This window comes from Pantherophis guttatus, chromosome 3, assembly GCF_059756535.1.
Source record: "Pantherophis guttatus breed Tessera chromosome 3, ASM5975653v1, whole genome shotgun sequence".
NCBI classification, from domain to species: domain Eukaryota; kingdom Metazoa; phylum Chordata; class Lepidosauria; order Squamata; family Colubridae; genus Pantherophis; species Pantherophis guttatus.
In genome coordinates this window covers 154069792-154093531 of record NC_142065.1, presented here as the reverse complement: position 1 = coordinate 154093531, position 23740 = coordinate 154069792, and the positions used below count along the sequence as shown (strand labels likewise).

The 23740-nt window shown below is 35.5% G+C and overlaps 1 protein-coding gene across 6 annotated transcripts in view; it reads left to right on the top strand.

The window, feature by feature from the left end:
• SALL3 (spalt like transcription factor 3) overlaps positions 1-23350 on the top strand; it is a 34198-nt gene extending 10848 nt beyond the window's left edge. For 2 of the 6 annotated variants that reach the window (XM_034429325.3, XM_087890379.1), the window contains exons 2-4: positions 2893-5832; positions 6049-6389; positions 8272-11285. In XM_034429325.3, coding sequence (XP_034285216.1) covers positions 2893-5832; positions 6049-6389; positions 8272-8703 — 3713 coding nt within the window. In that variant the 3' untranslated portion in view covers positions 8704-11285. Of the gene's footprint in view, positions 1-2892; positions 5833-6048; positions 6390-8271; positions 11286-13215; positions 13364-14695; positions 14869-15625; positions 16104-23334 lie in introns of those variants that run through there. The other 4 variants (XR_004593279.3, XR_015733330.1, XR_004593280.3 and 1 more) reach the window with 4 other exon arrangements.
• Positions 23351-23740: the final 390 nt, after the last annotated feature.

The following is a 23740-nucleotide window of genomic DNA, read 5'->3' as shown; positions in this document are numbered from 1 at the left end:
AGTACACAATAGTTACAGCGGTAGTTCTCTTATATTCTGATTATTGAACATAAAAGGAGACGTGCTTGTGAAACAGAAAGATGCACTCAAATAATTACAAACATTACATCACATAAATAAGTGAGGATGTTTTGAATTGCAAAGTGATACACTCCCGACCACGTGAATTTGTCTTTAACTTTTGGTTTTTAATTTCCTTTTAAAAAACCTTGCTTTTGTAAAGTTTGAATTAAAAACTTGCAGTAGCATGCAATAGAAGGTTTGCAAAAACATTTTGCTCTAAATTCTGATAGGTAGTACTATTTTGATGAACACTCTGTTAGAATGACTGGAAACTTAATTTTTTCATATATGTTAATTAGATTACAGCTATGAGCAAGCATCAAATTTGTAGATGGAGCTAGTTCTTAAATTTTAAGGGATGAATATATAAGAAATATTGTTCTTTATTATTTTGTATATTCTATACTTCAATGACACTTAATTTTAACGTGAAGCTCCATTGATGTAGATTAATATTTAAAATAATTTCCTATTCATTTTAGAGACTCACAAATATGAATTAACAAAACAAAAATAAAATCACAAATACAAATTAAGCTTTTATCTTCTGCTGTTGTGTTTTTAAAGAATGCTGACTCTTCATTGGAAAGCTGATATGATTAAAATCATGTGATCTTACCTGAAATTAAATATGTCAAAAAATATTTCCTAAGGCTGTAAGATTAAATCTTTAGGTGATCTCTTTGGAGCTAGGCTTTTTCCACTAGTAAAATACAGTTTAGGTTGTACTTTCTATTTTATGAAATTAAGTTAGCTTGGGATATTATTACAATAGGAAAATTTTAAAAATTAAAAATGAAATTTATCTGTAATATTCAGTACTGAACATTTGGCAATATATAAAGATTCATGTAATAAATACAATGATTAAAATTAATAGCAAGTTTTCTCTAAACTGCATGACAAAATGTTTTGGAGATGGCCTCTGAGATTATTTTTCAGTTGCATAAAAGACAGTTCAAACACCAGGTACAATAAAATTACAATTAAACCCTTAATGTTCTTCTCTTCCTATATTTTCATGTAAATCATTTGTAGTTTTGCTTCCAGTAAACACAACCAAATTCCAAATATGTATTAAATGTTTTGCTAAGGTGTAACTTTTAGCCGATCTGAGTTCTAATATCAAAATATAATTCAGATGGAAAGCTGAGCCACTTACTGCTTTGAACTTTCTATTTATTGTTGCTTGGGTTTTTTTTAGTGATGTTAAAAAAAAAATTAAACTGCAAAAGAGAAAAGAAAACAACTTGAAATACCAAGTTTAAAGTGTTTATCTGTCATGCAAATATTTTATATTCTAAGAGGAATATTTAAAATGAGCAGGATTTTTCTTGAATATTCTTCCTAAATGTAAAAAGGAAATTAATTAATTGTTCCTTTAATGTGAAAGAAACTGACATGTTTGCACAAACTGAAGTGGATTTTCTCATACTTCTATGTGTAAAGTACAAAATGGTTTATATCTATCATCTTGCTGTGTGGAACTGATTTGCATCTGTCATTTTATCTGTAAACTAACAAAAAACAGTTATGCTTCAGTAATGACTAGAGCGTCAAATGGAATCTGTATAATTATGGCACACTGAAGCTGCACACAACTTTCAAAGCATACAGGTGCTTTTATATATTACAGTGCTCTTAAAGTGAAACCTTACAGTCTCATCAAATGTTGATTTTTAAAGTTTGTCTTCAGCTATTAATATGATCAGGTGTGAATTAGAATTCTGTTCATTAGATATGCTTGTTATTCAGCACAAGAGAGTAATGCGAGTCAGAGGAAGTAGCTGCCTACAACAGTAATTAAACATGTGTAACCAATTAGTGGGTTTTCCACTATGGCACAAGCATATAATTTGCAGAGTCTTTCTATGAGAATAGAAGAAAAAAGGTACTAAAAGTGTGTCTTGACTACAACATTCTCATGTTAAACATGTCAATGTAAATGAACTTTAAATATATAATTTCTAGTTTGTTAACAAACCACTGAACTCTATTGGCTAACAACAGTAACATGTAATTTTAGTACTTCTTGCCAAAAAGAAAAGATATTAATTTGATTTATATAACTGGAATGTACTATCACATTTTACATACTTTTAACAATTATGTAATATTTGCTTCATGGACTGTATAGGTAAAGTACAAAAACAAGAGAGGTGAAAATAGTTTAATTTTAAAAAAAGACTTTCCGTATATCAGATGTATACATATAGATCCTTTAAAATTAAATAAATTGTTGATTTAACAGGTTATGTGGAGTTATATTGTGCCTATGGTGTCTCTATGCAGTATAAAGATAATAAATCTAAGTAGCACAAAGACCCCACTTGAGTAACAGAAGCTCAGTTTGTCGTGTCAGGTGCTGATTTGAGTTTGAAAGGTTACAGATTAGTTTAGCAATGTTAAGTGAACTGGCAAAGGTATCTCTAATTTTGCTGGAAATGAGGAAGCTTGATGGCAAAGGGGAATCCTAATGAGTCCATCGAAAGCTTGCTTTGTACCCAACAGACAAGGTAGCTGTGAATTGTATGAAAATATTGGAAATCAATTGCTTCTATGGAATTTCATTAAGAAGCAGTATCCACAATTGATAGGGCCTCATAATTTGATGGATTGCACTAAGAAAATGATTAGCTAGGTAGAAAGAGTCATAGAATACACACACTGAGGGACCTCAGAAATGTTGAAGTGGTGTAATTTGTACAAAATAAAAAAAATATTGATTCTTACTCATGTGCAAAATTCTAAAATGCAGGGAGGGCTCTTTTGCAAGTCATTGGCTGATACAATCTTCTGATTTCCCCCCCCCCCACTGCCTCCCCACAGTGCCAGGAGAAGGAGCAGATGATGGTGATAGTGGGAATGAAAGCCGGAGTGGAAGCGAGGAAACAAATGTTTGTGAAAAATGTTGTGCAGAATTCTTCAAGTGGAGTGATTTCTTGGAACACAAGAAGAACTGCACTAAAAATCCACTGGTGCTCATTGTGAATGAAGATGAAGCCACCCCAGCTCCTGAAGAATTTGCAGAGCCTTCTCCTGCAAGCTCACCTAGCGATCAAGCAGATAGCGAGGCTTGTGAAGAAAGCGTTCAAGCTGAGAACAATGAGATCTCTGAGATAAAGAATACAGAAAAGGAAGAAGAACCCATGGAGGTAGAACCTTCTGTAGAAAAAAGCTACTCCAATCCAGGCACCTCTAGTACAGCTACGCCACTACCTCAAATTAGCGAGCCACCTTCTTTGACAGGTTATAACATGCCAAACACTAATGTAACCTTAGAGACATTGTTGAGCACTAAAGTGGCAGTTGCACAATTCTCGCAGAGTACAAGGTGTGCAGCTAACGCAACCACAGCGAGTGGGGTTACAGCAATGGCCATCCCAATGATTCTCGAGCAGTTGATGGCATTGCAACAGCAGCAGATTCACCAGTTGCAGCTGATCGAACAGATCCGGAGTCAGGTGGCAATGATGAACCGACAGCCATTACGTCCCACTTTAAACACGACTCCTTCCCAAAGCACTCCTGTGCAAGCCACTAACCAGCTCCAGGGATTTGCAGCAAACTCTGCTCTTCAGTTAGCAGCAGTTGTTCCTTCTGCCGTAGTGGCTCAAGCCGCTGGCAACCCACCAACTGCCTTTGAGAGTACTCAGCACATATCAAGGCCCACGTCAGGTGCAAGCACTCCTAATATGTCAAGCAATGGTTCTTCTGTCCCAAATGAAACAAGCACACCATCTTCCTCTAATGCAATTACTTCTTCTTCATTAACACCGGTTTCTGTGTCAAATATTACTAGCAGCTCTTCACAGCCCCCAAACCCTTCAACTCCACCTTCAGTAGGACCTGGAAATCTCCTCGCCTCAACTTCCAGCCTGCCAAACCCACTTCTACCTCAGACTTCATCCAGTAGTGTAATTTTCCCCAACCCGCTGGTTAGCATAGCTGCAACAGCTAATGCATTGGATCCTCTCTCTGCTCTTATGAAGCATCGCAAAGGAAAGCCACCAAATGTATCCGTTTTTGAGCCTAAGACAAGTTCTGAGGACCCTTTTTTTAAACATAAATGTAGATTTTGTGCCAAGGTTTTTGGGAGTGATAGCGCTCTACAGATTCACCTGCGTTCACACACAGGAGAAAGACCTTTTAAGTGTAACATTTGTGGCAATCGGTTTTCTACTAAAGGCAATCTGAAAGTTCATTTTCAGAGACATAAAGAAAAGTATCCACACATTCAGATGAATCCATATCCGGTTCCAGAGTACCTTGACAATGTTCCCACTTGTTCCGGAATTCCATACGGGATGTCATTGCCACCCGAAAAACCAGTTACTACATGGCTGGATAGCAAGCCCGTTTTATCAACTGTCCCAACTTCAATTAGTCTGCAACTTCCCCCTACAATACAAGGGGTAAACAGTTATGGGGATTCCCCAAGTATTACTCCCATGAACAGATCACCCCAGAGGACATCCCCCGTGTCAAGTGAATGCACTTCTTTATCCCCAAGCCTAAACAATTCTGAGTCAGGCATTCCTTTGTCTGCAGAATCCCCACAACCAATTCATGGTAGTTCAACCATGACTAAAACTGAACCTGTCAATATTCCAGTAACAAATGCAAGGCTGGGAGATATTTCTATAAGTGGTCAGGTTTCTGTAGTACCCACCTCTACAGCTTCTAGTGCTGTTACTGAAAGCAGTATTTCTACAAGCCTCCCAAACACTGTGCTTCCAGCATTGTCTGACCAGTTCAAGGCTAAATTTCCATTTGGTGGTCTATTGGACTCTATGCAAACATCAGAAACCTCAAAACTGCAACAGCTAGTAGAAAACATTGATAAGAAGATGACAGATCCAAATCAGTGTGTCATTTGTCACCGTGTGCTCAGTTGTCAGAGTGCTCTCAAGATGCATTATAGAACTCATACAGGAGAAAGACCATTTAAATGCAAAATTTGTGGACGTGCGTTTACTACAAAAGGCAATCTAAAAACACATTTTGGAGTTCATCGAGCGAAGCCACCACTTAGAGTACAGCATTCATGTCCCATTTGTCAGAAGAAATTTACAAATGCTGTTGTTCTTCAGCAGCATATTCGTATGCATATGGGTGGACAAATTCCAAACACGCCATTACCAGATGGTTTCCAAGATGCTATGGACTCAGAGCTTTCTTTTGATGAAAAGAATGCAGAGACACTAAGCAACTATGATGATGATATCGATGAAAATTCCATGGAGGAGGACATTGAATTAAAAGATAATGTAAGAGACCCCTCCAAGCCACTTCTACCTTATTCTGGATCATGTCCATCTTCTCCCCCATCTGTAATTTCTAGCATTGCTGCTCTTGAGAATCAAATGAAAATGATTGATTCTGTCATGAACTGCCAACAGTTGACCAATTTAAAATCTTTAGAAAATGGGTCAGGGGAAAGTGACCACTTAAGCAATGATTCTTCATCAGCTGCTGGAGATCTGGAAAGTCAAAGTGCAGGGAGTCCTGCCATGTCAGAATCGTCTTCATCCATGCAAGCTCTCTCTCCTGAAAATAGCAACTGTGAAAGTTTTAGATCTAAGTCACCAGGTTTTGGTAACCACGAGGAACCACAAGAAATACAATTAAAGACAGAAAAATCTGACAGTCCCCCACCACCTACTATTGAAAATGGAGGCGCATTGGATCTGACAGCCACCAACCCCGGGAGACCAATCATCAAAGAAGAAGGTCCTTTTAGCCTGCTGTTCCTGAACAGAGAACGCGGTAAGTTTAAAAGTACCATTTGTAATATCTGTGGCAAGCCTTTTGCTTGTAAGAGTGCATTGGAAATTCACTACCGCAGCCATACTAAAGAGCGTCCATTTGTATGTACAGTCTGCAATCGTGGGTGTTCCACTATGGGTAATTTAAAACAGCACTTACTGACACACAAATTAAAAGAGCTGCCTTCTCAGTTATTTGAACCCAACTTTACTCTAGGTCCCAGCCAAAGTACTCCTAGCCTGGTCACCAGCACTGCGCCTACTATGATCAAAATGGAAGTGAATGGTCACAGCAAGCCGATCTCATTGGGTGAGGTTCCATCGCTTCCAGCTGGAATCCAGGTTCCTGCTGCACCACAGACAGTGATGAGTCCTAGCATCACCCCTATGCTGGCACCCCCACCACGTCGAACTCCAAAACAACACAACTGTCAGTCATGTGGGAAGACCTTCTCTTCAGCAAGTGCACTACAGATACATGAACGCACCCATACTGGTGAAAAGCCATTTGGATGCACTATCTGTGGTAGAGCTTTTACCACAAAAGGGAATCTTAAGGTAAGAAGGTAAACTTCATATTAAAAGAAATCCTGTAAAAATACATAAAGGGCTCACATTGAACCTGATTGTTCAGCAGATGCTGGCTCCTCCTCTTCATCTTCCTTGAGTCCAAATCGGAGCAGGAGAAATGGATTGAATTTGGATGTTAGGCTAAAGTATTGTTTTGAATATAAATGATTTTTTGCAACTAGAGTTTCACTTGTTTTTTCCTATCCTCCTTGTTAGTGACTGCAGTTTAGTATTTAGATTAATTCTAAACTACAGTTTAGTATTACGTGGTATTTAATCTTATTTGTGAATAATGGGAACAAGTCAATTTCATAAAGTTAATCTGAAGATCAATCCAGTTTGTCAGGTTCAAATGACAATTCAGGTGGAGGCTAATCAACGAGGGATGTGAACTCTTCTAAACCTCTTGAACCCACATTGGAAGGTGGAGGGAGAGAAGAGATTTGCAAAATTGTGGTTCATTCTCATTCGTCATCAAGCTAAAGTATGATTTGGCCTCATATCCAAACCCCACCATTCTAAATATCATCACACATCAAAAAATAAATTTTTACTTATTCATTTATCATATTTATATAGCTGCCCATCTTAAAATCAAGTGAAAATTCTGTTTTCATGGACAAGGTATTCTATTTTTAAAGAGTGTTTCTTCCTCCTTTATTAAAAACAATGGTTTTTGAACTATTGGAATTATTGTTTTAATATTCAAAAATGTTTATAATTAAAAGAATCCCAAAAACGATTCAATTCATGAAATAATTTTATGTCCACATTTATGAACCAATTTTCATCCCATTTTCCTGCAAGTTTCAGATTGCAGCTTCTTTCACCATTGTGTCTTAGAGAAGCAGGGCTTTCAGTAGTATTTTCCAGATACTAAGGTTACATAGTGGGACGTAGTCCTTCAGAATCGACAAATGCTCAGTGAGAAGGCTTTCTTGATATTTACAGTGGTGTTTTAACAAAGGGTAATACAATTTTTTATACTAAAGAAATGTGAAAAGTAGACCTATAACATTTTATATCTCCACATAATCTAGGTAATTATAAGATTATGGGCAATCAAGGAAGAGCCCTTTAACTGATGTTAGCCCAAATCTAATATATAATTATATAAAATGTATTTATAAGTAGTGCAAAATAAATGAGTTGTTGTAAGAAATATATTTGAATGTTTCTTAAGATATTTAGTCCCTGGCAATTTTAGATGAATCAAACCTAACAGTTTGGGTAGAAAAGGTCTATTAATGTAAACGGAAGATACCTAGACTTGTTAGAGCAGTCTTCAGTACCTCTAAAAAATACTCTGAACATCTTGAACATCTGGAACTATTTTTAGGAGAAAATGAAAACTTGCATGCGAGCTGAATCAGAAAATTCCTTCTGCTTGACTGACAGGAGGTTTGTATTCAGACCATTACAAATAGAGAAAAAATAAAATAAATATTAATTTGGAGAATAAGAAAAAATAGATAATCTTTGCTTTATCCTTTTTTTAAATAATTATTTGCCATGGGTCTTGTGTTATTGGGCCGGGACATTGTGCTTTACTGGAAACGTCATATAACAGAATTGCTCCCAAGTAAATATGAGTAAAATTCACATATATTAGTTCTTAAAAAGTTAACGAGATTTACAAATTTAGGATATAAACTCCCTGAAATACAACATAAGCCTGATAATCTTGAATAATAATAATAATAATCTTGTGCATGAGAAAGTTAATGTTTAACATTACTTGACATTTTAAATTGTGAAATTAGAATGTCTTCTATTGCCAGTTTAAAATGTATGCCTGGCATCTTTGTAAATTGTGTAAATCTTCTTGCTCGTTTGCCCATTTTTTTCCCTGTCTGTTCTTCCTCTAAAGGTTCACATGGGAACTCATATGTGGAATAATGCTCCTGCACGGCGTGGGCGTCGATTGTCCGTGGAAAATCCCATGGCTTTGTTAGGTGGGGATGCTTTGAAGTTTTCAGAAATGTTCCAGAAGGATTTAGCAGCTCGGGCAATGAATGTTGACCCAAATTTTTGGAACCAGTATGCTGCAGCTATTACTAATGGACTTGCTATGAAGAACAATGAAATTTCTGTCATACAGAACGGAGGCATTCCCCAGCTCCCAGTAAGTTTAGGCGGAAGTGCCATTCCGTCTTTAAGTAACGTTTCCAGTGGAATGGACAAAGCTCGTACTGGTAGTAGCCCTCCCATCATTGGTTTGGACAAAGCGAGTTCTGAAACGGGAGCCAATCGTCCATTCACAAGGTTTATTGAGGATAATAAAGAGATTGGCATAAATTAAAAGCATTCAGTACAAATAACTGTTGGACCACTGCTCAGATACAACATTTGTTCTTTCATGTACAGTTTGGGAAATTAAACTTTAGTTTTGTGGCCTAATTGCCTAGATAACTCTTATGATTTATCAATAGCAGAAATACAATAACTTTGTGTCTGCTGAAAAGTTGTCTCGCGAGATTGCATGGTACTACTTCAACAGTGAGCTGACCATTAGTGAGAACTTATGAACCTTTTTTTTAAATTTAAGCAAATGATAAATCATTGGATAATTCCATTAGGGACTGAAGGAGGCCAAATTGTTTCAAATTTTGTTTCAAAAAAAGCAAAGATACCACCAGTTGAGTAAAAGTGGGGTTTCACAATGGCATTTCAGTCCAGTTCTATCTTTGCTGATTTTCTTCGACTCAACTAGAAACTTGAACTGTTTTTAGAATTCCTCTAAAATTCAGTAAGTGATTTAGTACCCTAATGCTGTCTAAGATTACAGTATTCTTGTCTGTAGTATTTATAATGTAAAGATAATGCGGGTAACAGACAATATACTAGCCCCATTCTTAAATGAAGCTTTTGTATGGCAAAATACACCTGGCTATGTGACTTTTTTTTAAAGCAAGTTTTGTTTTACTATAAATAAGTGGTTTATTTTGATGCAGGCAAAATTGTGAAGTTTTATTGGGAAAGATAGCATGCTTTCAATGTGCAAGTACCTGTCAGTAACAAACCATTTTAATTTAAATCTTTGTAGCTGCTATGTGGACAGTTGTTCTATTAAATGGAAAAAGTGTAGTGTGAACTTCAGTTCATAGTTGGAAAAACAAGTTACAGACAAACCTTATTACAGTAGATTATTCACAACACTATAAGCAGTTGTGAATAAAACACTTCATGTTATCAAAGGCTGTACAATAAAAGGCAGTGTTTGTATAATGTGGTTGCAAACTCTTAATTTATACTATTGCACTTTTAGTATTTTATATTTAGGGAGGTTTGTCTATAATTTGAATCTGAACAAAGATGTAAACTATTTTATAAATAGTACTTTGGCTTGAGGAAAAATGGGAGAAGGGTTTGTTGTGTTTGTCTTTAAGGTCAAACAGTATGAAAGATCTGTGCTCCTTTTAATAATAAAAAAAAATCTGCTAAGAACTGTCAGATTCTTGGATATAATGGGGCCTGCCATTTCTTAGACCAAAATGATTCATTTAACTTTTTTGTAAGCCCACCCTCCAACAGACCTTTGATATGTTAATCTTAGGGCTGTGATATCAGTGCAAGTCTAAGAGAGGCTAAAGAAAACATTGTGTAGGCTTAATTTTGCTGTAATCGGTTCTGTCTCTTTCACTCCCACCCACAAACTCGATGCTGACTGCTTAATAGCACTGGTATGTAAAGCAAAACAGAAAACAAAAATTCTAAAAACTTGTACGTAAATTCCTAATCTCTCTGTTTTATTTAATATTCTAAGATTTACTACAAAGCACAATGTACTCTGAATACGCTAATATAATTTTCATGTGTTTAAAGCATTGTTTAAAATTGTGACTAAAGGGAATGTTTCCACTCTGAACTAGAGTGCTGATGAGGCTGGGGCATAATCAAAACTTGAACAGTAAATGTTTTGTGTACTACCTCATTTTTGTGCATTACAAGCATGGTGGAATCTGACAGTAGGATCCTCCGTTCAACAAAATTGTTCAAGGGACATTATGGGTAGCTGGGAAACAGCACACAATGTTTATGCCCCTGAAGAAAGAATCAGACAGTGAGGTCTTCTCAGTTGTGACTGGAAAAAAAAATAGGACAATCTCTTTCTTGTGCAACCACAACAAAACATTACTATAAGAGGATGGACTGTTTCTGCCATCATATCACTGAATGGAAAGTTTAAAAGACTTACTAGTGGTTTGTTACTATTTTGAAATGAACAATGAATTATTACAGCTCTGTTTTCTACAGCAATGATAGATAAAATATAAATATGGACATGTACATATTATTAAATATGTATGTGGGGTGTATGTGTGAGTGTGCGTAGACATACCACACACCGATACACACACACCTGTATATTAAAACACATTCTATTATCAATGATTGAGCAACATTTGTGTTTGGGGTGTTTCAAAATTGGAAAACAAAGAAAACTGAGGTGGCTTAGTGTTGCTGTTTTTTTCAGCAAATGAATGTTTTTATTTATCTGTGTCCATTTCTGGTGTGCTTTATTTTTTAGTGTTTGGTACCATGTAGTGTTATTTCTTTTCCCTAAAGGATGTGCATATCTTAAAAAGAGATGTAAAGTGTTGTAAATAAGATGGCTGATGAAGGTACAGTAAGACTGACCCCACTTTGTATTCAGGGTTAGGTCCTTCCTCTCTGCATGGTGAAGAGAGACACTTATTTTTATACTGTGATACCATGTAGGGCTAGGAGCCTCCCTGAACCAGCTGGGAATTGTTACCTAGATCCAATATTTTTTATTATTAAATCTGTTGGCTCGACACATCTACTGATTGAAATGGATGTCTTAGTCTAGGTTACTATTTTTGTCACATGAAATTGAATAAAATGCAGGATGTAATATTATTTATGAATTGTGTTCCATGCTTATTCACTAATAGGCTGTGGTACAGGAGTAAGGCTGTTCACACAGCTTTGCAGTTAAAAGCTCAACACCTTGTATTCACCTTCAGCACCTATTTTCACATATGCCTAGTATTGAGAAGCTACTTCTTCAGTTTAAAAAAAAAACACCTCCTACAAATTTACCATATCAGCAATGGGAGAAAAAAGCTGTATAAAAAATTACAATGCTTTAAAATAGTTACTTGTAGCTACTTACCTTGGAAGCAATCATTCTATTAAATTCAATTTATGCAAACTGCAATGCATACTCTGAATGGCTCTGAACTAGTAATTTCATGATGCACCATTGAACTATTTTTGTGCAGTTTTTATGTCCTTCAGAGATGCTGAAGGAAAAATGACAAGGAAACTTGAAGGTGTCGTGTAGAATCTTGAATATATTCCAGTGGGTAACTGAAACACAGCTTTATTATAAATAGAAATATACTCTTTAGCAAGTGAATTGGCCATGAATCTGGTTGGATGCAAAGAAGTATTACTAAATAGATTAGTCATAGTAAATTTTCTTGAACTAACAGAGTAATTAATCAGCTGTAGTTTCATAGGCATAGGCATCTGTTTGACGCTATGTCAAAATGGCATATGCATTGGGAAATGACAGTATTACTGAACGTAACTGCATTGTGACATCTGATGCAGGAACAAAAGTTATGTTACTTACCTGGTAATGTTGGAAATATTTCTTTTTCTCCCACAGAAACCCATGTGTAGCAACTTTTAGAGCGTAGCACATACTCTTGACAAAATATATTTTGTATCTAGAAAGCTTATCTTATAAGAAATATGTCTGTCATATAGATAGGGAAATGCCTGAAATGGCTTTATATTTATGACACAACAGTGTATGATCTGGGTACACTGTTAAATAACACTCTTTAGAACTTTCAAGATGGAAATGAATCTTGGTGGGAATGTTATTGGCTAATAAAATTATAGTATAACACAGCCTGCAGATGTTAATATTTTTAGACTAAAATGTTCTAAAACGTGGGATTTCATATTAAAAGGAATAGTCATTTTGTAGAAAATGGAAAAATAGAAATAACATTTAAAATGAATCTATTTGTGTGAATGTTCACCACTCATCTCTGTTCTACTCTTTTTATGTCTCATATAATCTATATTAAATAACATTTTGGAAAATTCAACACCAACCATATTTAAGGTTTTATTTCCTGATGTGAAATACTTCAGAATTTCCAGTCACCTTGATATTTAGCTGACCTGGAGAAGCTGAAATGTTCATTGTTGAACATCTTCTGTGAGAATACTGCTATTGTAACCATCAAATTTCATATTTAAGTAGAAAAATGCTGAATTAATAGGTCATTGGGATATTTCATCCCACTTAGTTCCTAAAATCATTCTAGGGAACTTGCTTCAGTGTACCTGCCAAAGATATGTATAATGTCTGTGGCACACTATCTATAGAAGTAAGGCTTTCCCACTTTTCATACGCTACAAGGATAGTTAAATAAAATTTCTATTAATGTGACTCTCAACATGAAATAAAGTTATTTGAAAAAAATTAAAAAAAATATTTTCACATATTCTGTTTTTTTCTTCAAATTATATGGAAAATAATAAGTAAACTTTTAAAAATTGGGATAGGAAGATAATGATTTACCAATGTGGAAAAAAGCAACTGTTGTCACAGAAATAAGATAATGTTAATGAATGATAGATATGAATTGTCAATTTAGATAAACATAGATAAACATCTATGAAATGATTAAAAGGAAATTACATAAAGCCATCTTACTTGATTTTCTGCACTAAGGCAAAAGTATAAATTCTCCATAACTTGTCAGGTTAATCCAGATAGACAAAGCTTTTTGAGGTGAAATATTTTTCTTTGTTGGTAAAATAGGTTTATCTCATGAGCTTCATGTCTCCTTCCTACAAATGAATGTGAAGCCAAAGATGCAATCCTAATCCAATTTATGTGGAAATTGCTATGCAATCCTATAACAATTCTCTCAGAAGCAAGTTTCACTGACTTGAGTGGAATTTACATGGTAAGCATGTATAGGACTGAATTACATATCCCATTTGTATTTATGGCAGTGACACATCTTTATTAGAATTCTTAGCTATTATTCTCTACCTTTATATACTCTGCTTATTATATGCAATCAGTTGTAAGAGCTTGTGCCTAACTAAGGAAGTGATCCTTAATTTTACAATGTATTTGTACTTATTTGTCAGTCCACTATTTTTGTTTTCATTTCTCAAACCCATACAAGTTTGAGATCTTTTCAAAAATATAAACAGTTTATTAAAAAATATTTAGATGATGGGTTCTTTTTAATCATTATAGTTTTATTGCAATATGGATTTCAATGCTTCGTACAAATTCATTTATCATTTCAAGGAATCATGACTCTGCAAAGTTTGAGACACACCTCCCCCCCCAATTAAGAAATGGCTGATATAACTCTGAGCTCATGTTGTATTTCATATGAGGGAATTTCCAAAATTACTATAATTCAGCATTATTAATATTCCCAATAACATAGAGATGCTATTCATTCCCAAGAACAAGTAAAAAGATCATGAAAATGTTCCTGCTGAATGCAGGGAGAAAAACGATGCTGAGAAATTGGTATAAATCAAGTAATTGAAGCAGGAACAAATATATATGGTTCATGCTAATGTACACTAATAACCTAACAGACATATACACCTATGATTTGAAATATCTACTTGCTGTGTTCATAGGTGTCTGTTAGAGTTGCTGCTTTTGTCATAATGCTGAAAGCAATGATGTATGCTCTGCTCCTTTGATATTATAACATATGTATAAAATAATTGTAACATAATGCTGCTTTTTTTTTTCATTTTGCTGCCTGTGGATACTATTGATCAAGTTTACACTGCAAAATGTTATGTTCACTTTGAAATTGTCTTAAATTAAGCACACAAAATGATCAAAGATGGTTGTGTTGCCTTGCTAGGAAATCAAATTGTTGCAGCATTAAAAGCTGTTCCAAACCGGTTGGGAGAAGCAAAGTTCTGGTCTAACTGTCCAGAATTACATTTCTAGAACTTAACTTACACTGAGCATTTTCTGTTTTGCTAAATTCTATACTCTTGTAATCCTAGAACATGCATTTAGCCAGCAGCCCTTAATAGTAGGAGACTCAAGACAGACAAAAATGCTTTAGAGATAGCACATAATTCAACAATACAACTGACTACCACTATCATACAACAAGGTCAAAATGAATTGTGCAATATATTACAGGTAGTTCTTTACTTATGACCACAATGGAGCCCAAACTTGCTGTTGCTAAGTGAGACATTTATTGAGTGGGTTTTACCCCATTTTATGATCTTTCTTGCCACAGTTGTTAAATGAATCACTGCAGGTGTTAAGTGAATCTGGATTCCCCATTGACTTTGCTTGTCAGAAGGTCGCAAAAGGGGATCAGATGACCCTGGGACACTGCAACCATCATAAATATGAGCCAGTTGCCAAGCATCTGAATTTTGATCATGTGACTATGGGGATGCTGCAACTGTAAGTGTGAAAAATGGTCATAAGTCACTTTTTATAGTAAAGTTGTAAGAGTCACTAAATGAACTGTTATGAGTCAAGGACTACCTGACTCACACAAGTGTACTTGTGTGAGTCACTGCACAAGTGCAAAAATTATGTAATTTATGCTCCCCTCCTCCCACATAGTTGTTTGTGTTCACTAAATACTAATTGTAATGAGGATTACCAATGTTATAGAAGATAAGACTGTCACTGGCTATTAGTCATTATTGCCAAACAGTACTTATATATGCTATTTAATATTATTAGAGATGGCATGATTCCTGATACCATTTATAACAAGCTTCAAAAAATAAATTGATCCAGAAAGGTGCTGTTTTTAAACTGAATTCGAAGGACCTTAAGAGTTTAAGACTGCATAATATAATTGTTAGAATTATTTAGGGTATGCTAAAATAGCTGCTCGTCTTACGTATCATAACCCTGGACAGCTTACAAACAATTAAGATTTCTCATAAAACTTCTCACATGAAAAATAAATATGATACATTTACAGTTACTTTCTGAAGTAGATTTGTGAATGAGGTGCACAATATTGTCTCCCTTCAAAATTTTGGCAATAGTTTTCTATAGCACTCCCCCCTTCAGAATCACTTTTTTAATCTTTAGTTTTCAAACTGCTTGCTAATAAGATTAATATGGATTGCGTAGCACATAATCTATATAACACATTTTTTTTTTAAAAAATCCACAACTAATATGGCTATTGTCATTCCAGATACCTTGAGCTACACGAGACTGCCATTATTCTTTCATTTTACTCAGGTGAGTTTCTTCTTTTTGGAACAAGATGATGATGAAGATTTCTGGCACTGTAATTTGTTACACAGAGTAACATCTATAGTAATGTAGAAAACTTGAATATTTTGAAATAATGTACTGAAGTATACTAACCCAATAAAATATGACTATGTTAACTTTGTTAAAATTTCAGAGAAATTTCTATAAATACATGTAATTAGTATGTCTTAGAACATACTGTAATCTCATCTTCATGCAAATAACTTGAACAAGGATTGTAAAAGGTTGTGGCAATTTCAGAAGTACTTATAAAATGTATAGCAAAAATGGGTCTGAAAAAGAAATTAAAATCAGCAGGTTTCTGAGGTTCAGAATAGCTTTTTGTGGCTTAATACTTAATATGCAGAGTCAAATAAAAATTCCTTTTTAAGAAAGGCGAGGACCTATCAATCTGATTTTCTTGTTTATCTCATATTTTGCCATACAAATGTATAAGAGAGATTCCACATGATTCCAGTCCTTCTTAAGTTTGTGCATATGTGCAAAATAGAAATTAAAGCATTGAAAGGTTAGCAGAAAATTACATTTCCCTTCCATTTTATTACTAATTCAAACAAGATTCTTTCAGATAATGGCTTGGAATACCAATTATAAAATGAGTTTGGGGAACAAATAATATAGGCATTTTCTATTAATGTTTTATTTGGATATCTTTTAAAGAGTGTTAAAATGGTGTTAGACAGATTATTTGTAATTTTGTACTAAACATTTGAGATTTACCACTACATGAAAAAATATGGGCTGACTGAGCATCAGGACTAGAGAAGCTCACTGTTCAATGCTGAATTTTGAATACCAAATTAATAATCTTGGATCTTGTTTTCTGTCTATGAACTGGCCATGATTGATGTAATGGAAAGAAATGAATTATTTAATTATTTTCTCATCAAGATTAATGGTTCATTTAAAAATTAGGATGAATTAGAATTTCTTTTCCTTACGTTTTTCTTTTTCCTTATCTTTTTTGTACAGTAAACAAAAATTAAACAATAAAAAATCATAAAGAAATGGAAGTAGAAAATATTTAAAAATAAAATGTAGTTTGGCAATATACATGCTCATATTCAAATGTTTCTAATATGAAGATATGATCTTCATTCTAATGATCTGTTCTTCATTGCTTTACAATCAATTTAGTAATATCACTTTCACTTAATCCTAATGCCTGTTGATTCCAATATCATTATTTGATATCACCCACAAGTCCAGCTCCAATTTACATAGAAGCAATAATTAGACATTCAGGTCTCTGCAGAAAAGTTTTGCTTTGATTGCCTTCCAGATAGACATAAAATTAACCTAGAGGGAAGTTGATCCCTAAACTTCCCAACACATAAAAATATTGTCCCTGAGCTGTTCTCTCTGTAAACTTGCATACATTATTAAAATTTTGATTTAACCATTAGGATTAAATATACAGCATAAGACAACATTCTGGCCTTCAAACAGATTAATAGTCTATCTAGAGATGCCAGAAGAGATGTTTCTTCTCATGCCTTCTACCTCTGCATTTTGGCTTCTTCTGGTACCCTGGAACAAAAGATCATTTGACAGGTTTTGTATTGGAGGGATGAATAAATATTTTTGTTATGGTCACTGACCAAAATTTGGAAACAAAGACACATAAAAAATGAAGTCTAAAATAAAACAAGATAAAATATCGTAATAGATGGTGGATTCTTTATAGACAATCAGCCTAATTTATAGCCAGTATAACAAAATTTAGCTACGTCCAAGGAAACTGAATCATGCTGATCTGATAACAGATAAAAATGATCAGAACTTCCAGGGCTTCTTACCAGATAAGACGTGAGTTCTTATAAAGGGTACAGGACAGGTAGTCCTTGACTTACAACAGTTCATTTAGTGACCGTTCAGTTACAACGGCACTGAAAAAAGCAACTTAAGACCGTTTTTCACACCTATGTCGGTTGCAGTGTCCTCATGGTCATATGATCAAAAAATTCAGACACTTGGCAACTAGCTCATTTTTATGACAGTTGCAGTGTCCCAGTGATCACCTTTTGCCACCTTCTGACAAGCAAAGTTATTTGGGAGGCCAGATTCACTTAACAACCATGTTACTAAGAACTGCAGCGATTCACTTAACAACTGGCAGAAAAAGTCATAAAAAGAGGCAAAGTTCAATTAAAAATGTCTCACTTAGCAACAGAAATGTTGGGCTCAATTTTGGCCGTAAGTAGAGGACTATCTGTATACTAATTGCCTCTTGCCCACAGTTCATAGGGGACTTTTTTGTATTAGCCTGCTAAATTTTCTGTGGGGGAGAGCATTGAAGGTCGTGCTTTTAGAATTTGGAAACAGTTACGTGATGTAAGTATTTGTAAAAAGACTGATATTTTACTAATATTCAAAGACATTTCAGAGGCTTGACTATCAGGAGAACATTCTTACATAGAACCAACAGCTTCTGATGGGCTTCCAGGTCTTTGATATATTGTTTTAAATGTGCCAAATACATGCTCATAACCCATAATTAGCAGTGCCTCTCCAGAAAAGCCGAGATGTTGACATTTTTGTGAGATTCTCCTGAACCATGTTGTTCTCAAATAATAAAAGAACTTCAACTTATGGAAAGAAGAAATACAGTCAACCAATATTTATGAAACAGGTTCATGCACCGGTTTCAACTGTAGATAACCCTGCCTCTATCCTTAATACTACATTTGAATGCAAGGGACTACCTGGAATACAGCCCTTAGGAATTTACAGATTCCTAGATTGCATTTTTAAAGCAGATTAAAGGAAGTGTAAGATCCTACTAGGCCAGTGGTGTCAAACTGGTGGCCCATGGGCCGGATGAGTCATGCACAGGCCATGCCCACCTTCGCTCTGCAAAGGCAAAAAAGTCACGATACGTCTTGTGACACAATCAAGTTTGACACCTGTGTACTAGAAAAATAGAAGTATTTTGCCTGAGTCTTACCTGAATATAGCTTCAGTGCTAATGAGATATGCTGCACTCCTCTGGTAAAGAGAAATGATTGAATTGTGGCCACTATTTTTACATAGATATACATACTTTTTTTTTTGAAGTTTTTAATAGACATGCTAAAAATAAATACAGACTAAACTAAAAGATAAAGAAGTTTAAAAAGTACAAGAGAAAGAAAAAAAATAAAAACAAAAAAAGGGATCAGAAATAAAGACAATAACAAAGTGGTTTCCATCTTCATCATTCTTGAGTGTAAGATAACTCTTTACCCTGTTTTAAAATTAAAAATAAATTTAAATTTATTCTTCCTATATCTAACTTTTATTTACCCACAATCCAGGGATCATTATATTTTCAGTTCTGGTTTAGCAAAATGTCCACTAGAAGCTATTAGAAATAAACAAATAATTTATTCCTGAACAAATAATACAACTTCATACTCCTGCCTTTTGCACTTCAAATCTTGACGTCTAAGTCATTTTAGTGGTCAGATTTGGTCTTTCATCAATTTTTGGCATTCCAAACAATTCTTCAGATCCTATACGGAAGGATTTTGTAAAATCAGTAAAAAACGCATCATTCAAGTTTTCTTGTCAAAGCTGCTCCTTGTCCAAGTCGTCTTAATTTATCTTTTGTATTTCCATTTTAAAAATTTTTTCGATTTTATTATATTCCATACTTTCAAGTTCTATTATGCCTATGTCAGCTAAAATTAGTTTTTAAAATCTTCCTTAACATCTTCAAAAATTTTAACTGTTGGGACGTGTGATTTCTAAGTTATTGTTAATATCTCAGTCCATTTTTAAATTTCTCCTTAACTCAAAATTTATACAGAATTGCCCATTTTTAAAGATACACCTCAGCCTGCATTTTTTCTATGCTTGGTCCATTAGTCCACTGTAATGTCAGAAGAAGTCCTTTGGTTCTCTCAGTTCCTAATATGGATTTAATTCTATATCCGTTATTTTCCACAAGTGTATTATTTAATTATATACTTGTTTTTCAAATCTTAAAGCAAAAGTGCAAATGTTCCAAAACCTGGTGGTGCGGCAGACTAAAGCACTGTTATTAACATCAGCTGCCTGCAATTACTGCAAGTTCAAATCTCACCAGGCTCAAGGTTGACTCAGCCTTCCATCCTTTCTAAGGTAGGTAAAATGAGGACCCGGATTGTGGGGGCAATAAGCTGACTTTGTATAAAAATATACAAAAGTATGAAGGCTATTGCTTAACGCATTGTAAGCCATCCTGAGTCTCCGGAGAAGAGCGGCATATAAATTAAATTTAAAAAAAAATTTATCTGGTCTCTTAGTCCATTCGTAACTTAAATCAAAACCTTTTTTTTGGCCAATTATATATTGTTTATAAAACCATTAAGTCTCTATTGAAAATTCCCTATATCAAAGAAAGAATATAAAACCAGGTATTAAAGTTGACATTTTGAAGTCTCTAATATCTGTGAAATACTTAGAGTTCATTTTTTGAAAGTGATTAGAAAGTGAGTGCACCTGGCTTAGTGTCCTTTTTAAATTCTCAACTGCAGCTAAGAGCAAGATATTATCTCTCTTTATTTCCTGCTACTCAATCTCATAGGAGACTGCTGTTTTGCAATCCTCTTGCAAGGAGCTGCTTTTTGGAGTTTTGTGGGCAATGGCCTGTCTTCCATGTTTCTAAAGAAGTTGCTGGTCCTTTGTTCTTCACCACGGCCATCCAACTCAGCTGTTCACAAGTCTTCAGCCATGACTCTTGCTGTATGGCCACTGTTTTTTTTTTAGCATTTTTATAATTTAATTTATAATTATAAATTTATAATTTTATAAACCGTAAGTTTGGTTTGCACTGCATTTTGTGAAATTGAAAAACCATGACTAAATATTTAAAAGATTTTACTTACCTCCAGGTGTGCAGTTTAGGGTTCTCTATAAAAATCAGGATCTTAGTTTTATTATAGTTGATTTCAAGTGCTTCCTCAGAGCAGTAATTGGCCAGAGCATTCAGAAATTAAGTCCAATTAACATTTGAGATAGAAGTACCTGCATACAACAAAGTTGCAATGTATTTTCTAGTTTTGGCACGATGTTCTAATTGATTTAGTTTGGCACCGAGGGGATTTATGTACAAATTAAGCAAGGATGCTAAAATACATTCCTGCTCACTCCTCTGTAGCTTGGAACCTCATTACTAGAGTAGCCTTACTCACTGCATCAAACTTTGATTCTAGAATTCCTATACAGATTATGCATAAGCAATAGTAACAGTCTGTCAGTTGTAATATTTTTAAGCTTAGTCCTCCTTAGCCTTGCTCTGGGAACTAGATTGAATGCAGACCTAAAAATTTCTAAATATGATAAACAATAAATAAAAGTGATAAATGCAGTGAATAATATTGACTGTTTTAGAGGTGCCTTTTTTGGCCAGGTGATAAAGAGCATGTCCATAAACAGAATATCTAGCCTTGAAGCCCATTTTCCCATGTGCCAAAATATGCTTTAGATCAATCCAGTGAACTAATTTTTTGGATAAGTGTCTGGCATAGAACTTACTTAAAAAGTTAACAGACCTATATAAATAGTAGTCAGGTGTCTGATACCCATTTTATGAATGGGCACTGTGAAGGCTAGGCCCCAGTCCTCTAGAATTTGTGTAGTGGATTAATGTAAGTAAACAGGGCAGTAAGAACTGGGGTCCAGTGTTCCAAAATATTGCATATTTCAGAGTAATAAATTCCTTGCCTGGAGCTTTACTAGGCTTTAGCTGATTTATGCATCTTTGTTTCAGCAATTGAAGCTAAGGCCCAATTAGGGATCATGTTAACATTAAGATTTAATGGAAACTCTTCCTGTGAATGTAATGCTCCAAAGTGATCCTCCCACAAAGATGCAGGTGAGAGGTGCAGAAGTGAAAAGGGACCTGTCAATTAAGGGGGAAGCTATCAAGATGCTAGAGTAGAATGGGTTTTCGGGCTTAAGATGCTATTATCAGTTGTTGCCAGAAAGCTGATGACTGAGAGGACTGGTCACTATTTCACTAATTACCGGTAGCTTGCTTGTGTCCTCTCTTCAGTCTCTGTCTTGTCTATTCTGCAAAACGGTTCTCCAGGAAAAGATGAAAGGCTCCTGTTAAGATGAATGCCTGTATGATTCATATCTGTTAAAGTCCTTCTATATATTGTATGTTTTCATTTTATTTGGAAGTATTATGACTGCAAAAGTAGAATGGCCTTGATTAATCATATTTTGTTTTGGTCTTTTGGATGACAAACTTATTTCAAGTCTGACTCCATCTAATATGGTTATAGCTTGCTGCAAACAAGCTATATGTTACTCATAGCAATGTTACTCATTCCAATGTAAAATAATATAGGGTTGAACTACGGAGTCCTTGGAGCTTGTTTGCTTGCAGATGTTTCATTATTGACAAAGTAACATCACAAGCAGTAATGATTTTACCTAGTCTGGTAACGAAACACCTGCAAGCAAACTGAGATCAGAGAACACCAGAGATTCCAGAGTCAATGCCATTCTTGAAGAAACAAGGAATAAGAGAGTTCTGATCCCCAAGGACCACTGGGGTTTATTTTTTAAGAACTCGTTAAGTTCTTAACATCGTTAAGAACCGACGTCCCGATATAGTCAGCTGGTGCCATCGCTGACTATTGGGGGCAAATCATTGGCCCCCACGGAAAGGGCTTGCAACTTGGGTGTCCTCCTGGATTCACGGCTGTCTTTAGAACAGCACTTGACGGCCGTGACCGGGAGGATTTTTCATCAGGTTAGCCTGATTCGCCAGTTGCGTCCCTTTCTAGATCAGGACTCCTTACACACGGTCACTCATGCCCTCGTCACCTCCCGTCTGGACTATTGTAATGCTCTCTACATGGGGCTCCCCTTGAGGAGCACTCGGAGGCTCCAACTGGCGCAGAGTGCGGCCACGCGGGTGGTGACGGGAGCGACGTGGCGCTCCCATGTAACACCTCTCCTGCGCGAGCTGCACTGGCTCCCGGTGGTCTTCCAAGTGCGCTTCAAGGTTTTGGTTATCACCTTCAGAGCGCTTCATGGCTTAGGACCTGGTTATTTACGGGACCGCCTGCTACCACCAATAGCCTCCCACCAACCAGTACGTTCCCATAGAGAGGGGCTCCTCCGGGTGCCGTCGGCCAAACAATGTTGACTGGCGGCCCCCAGGGGGAGAGCCTTCTCTGTGGGGGCACCTACTATCTGGAACGAGCTCCCCCTGGAGATATGGAGGATCCTGGATCTGCATACCTTCCGTCACGCGCTCAAGACTTTCCTATTTCATCAAGCCGGACTGATCTAAGTCTTTCCCCTTTTAAATGGAAATTTTAAATCTGGTTTTAAATTATTGGGGTTTTAAATTTGTTCAGCCAAATTATTTAATTCGTTTTAATCTATTTTAAATTTTGTATTTATATGTTTTATTCTATGGCTGTTCACCACCCTGAGTCCTTCGGGAGTAGGGCGGTATACAAATTCAATAAAATAAAATAAATAAACTCAACATGAATGAAATCCTTGAGTTAAATGGGATTTGAGCTCTCCATTACTCTGAATTTACCTAAACTGAGAAAGAGTGCTTTATCTATATTTATTTATATTCCTATAATTATACTGATAATACTCGACTGTTATGTTTGCGTTTTCAATTTTTAGATTTATATCCACACAGAAGACATCCAGATCCATTTAGAGATTAGTAAATTGGGGAATAACAACTCTTCAGTGGCTCAAGAGGAGGAATGTGCAAAACATATCATTCAAGGAATGGTATACTCTGGAAATACCAAATGTTCCTTCGTCCCCCCCCCCCCCCGGTGAATGGTGCATTTTGTCCATCCCTATTTCAGATTTAAATCATGGTCCTCCAGCTTTTAGAAGAAGGTGGTCCATCAGCGTTAGTATTCCATTTCCTCCATAAAGGTATATTTATTTATTATTTACATTTTATTTATTTATATTATTTAGGGATACTGCACCTATCCCAGGATCCTTGGCAGATTACCACCATACCAAAAGAAATACCATAGCATCTAATAAAATATCTCTAAAACCACTCCAA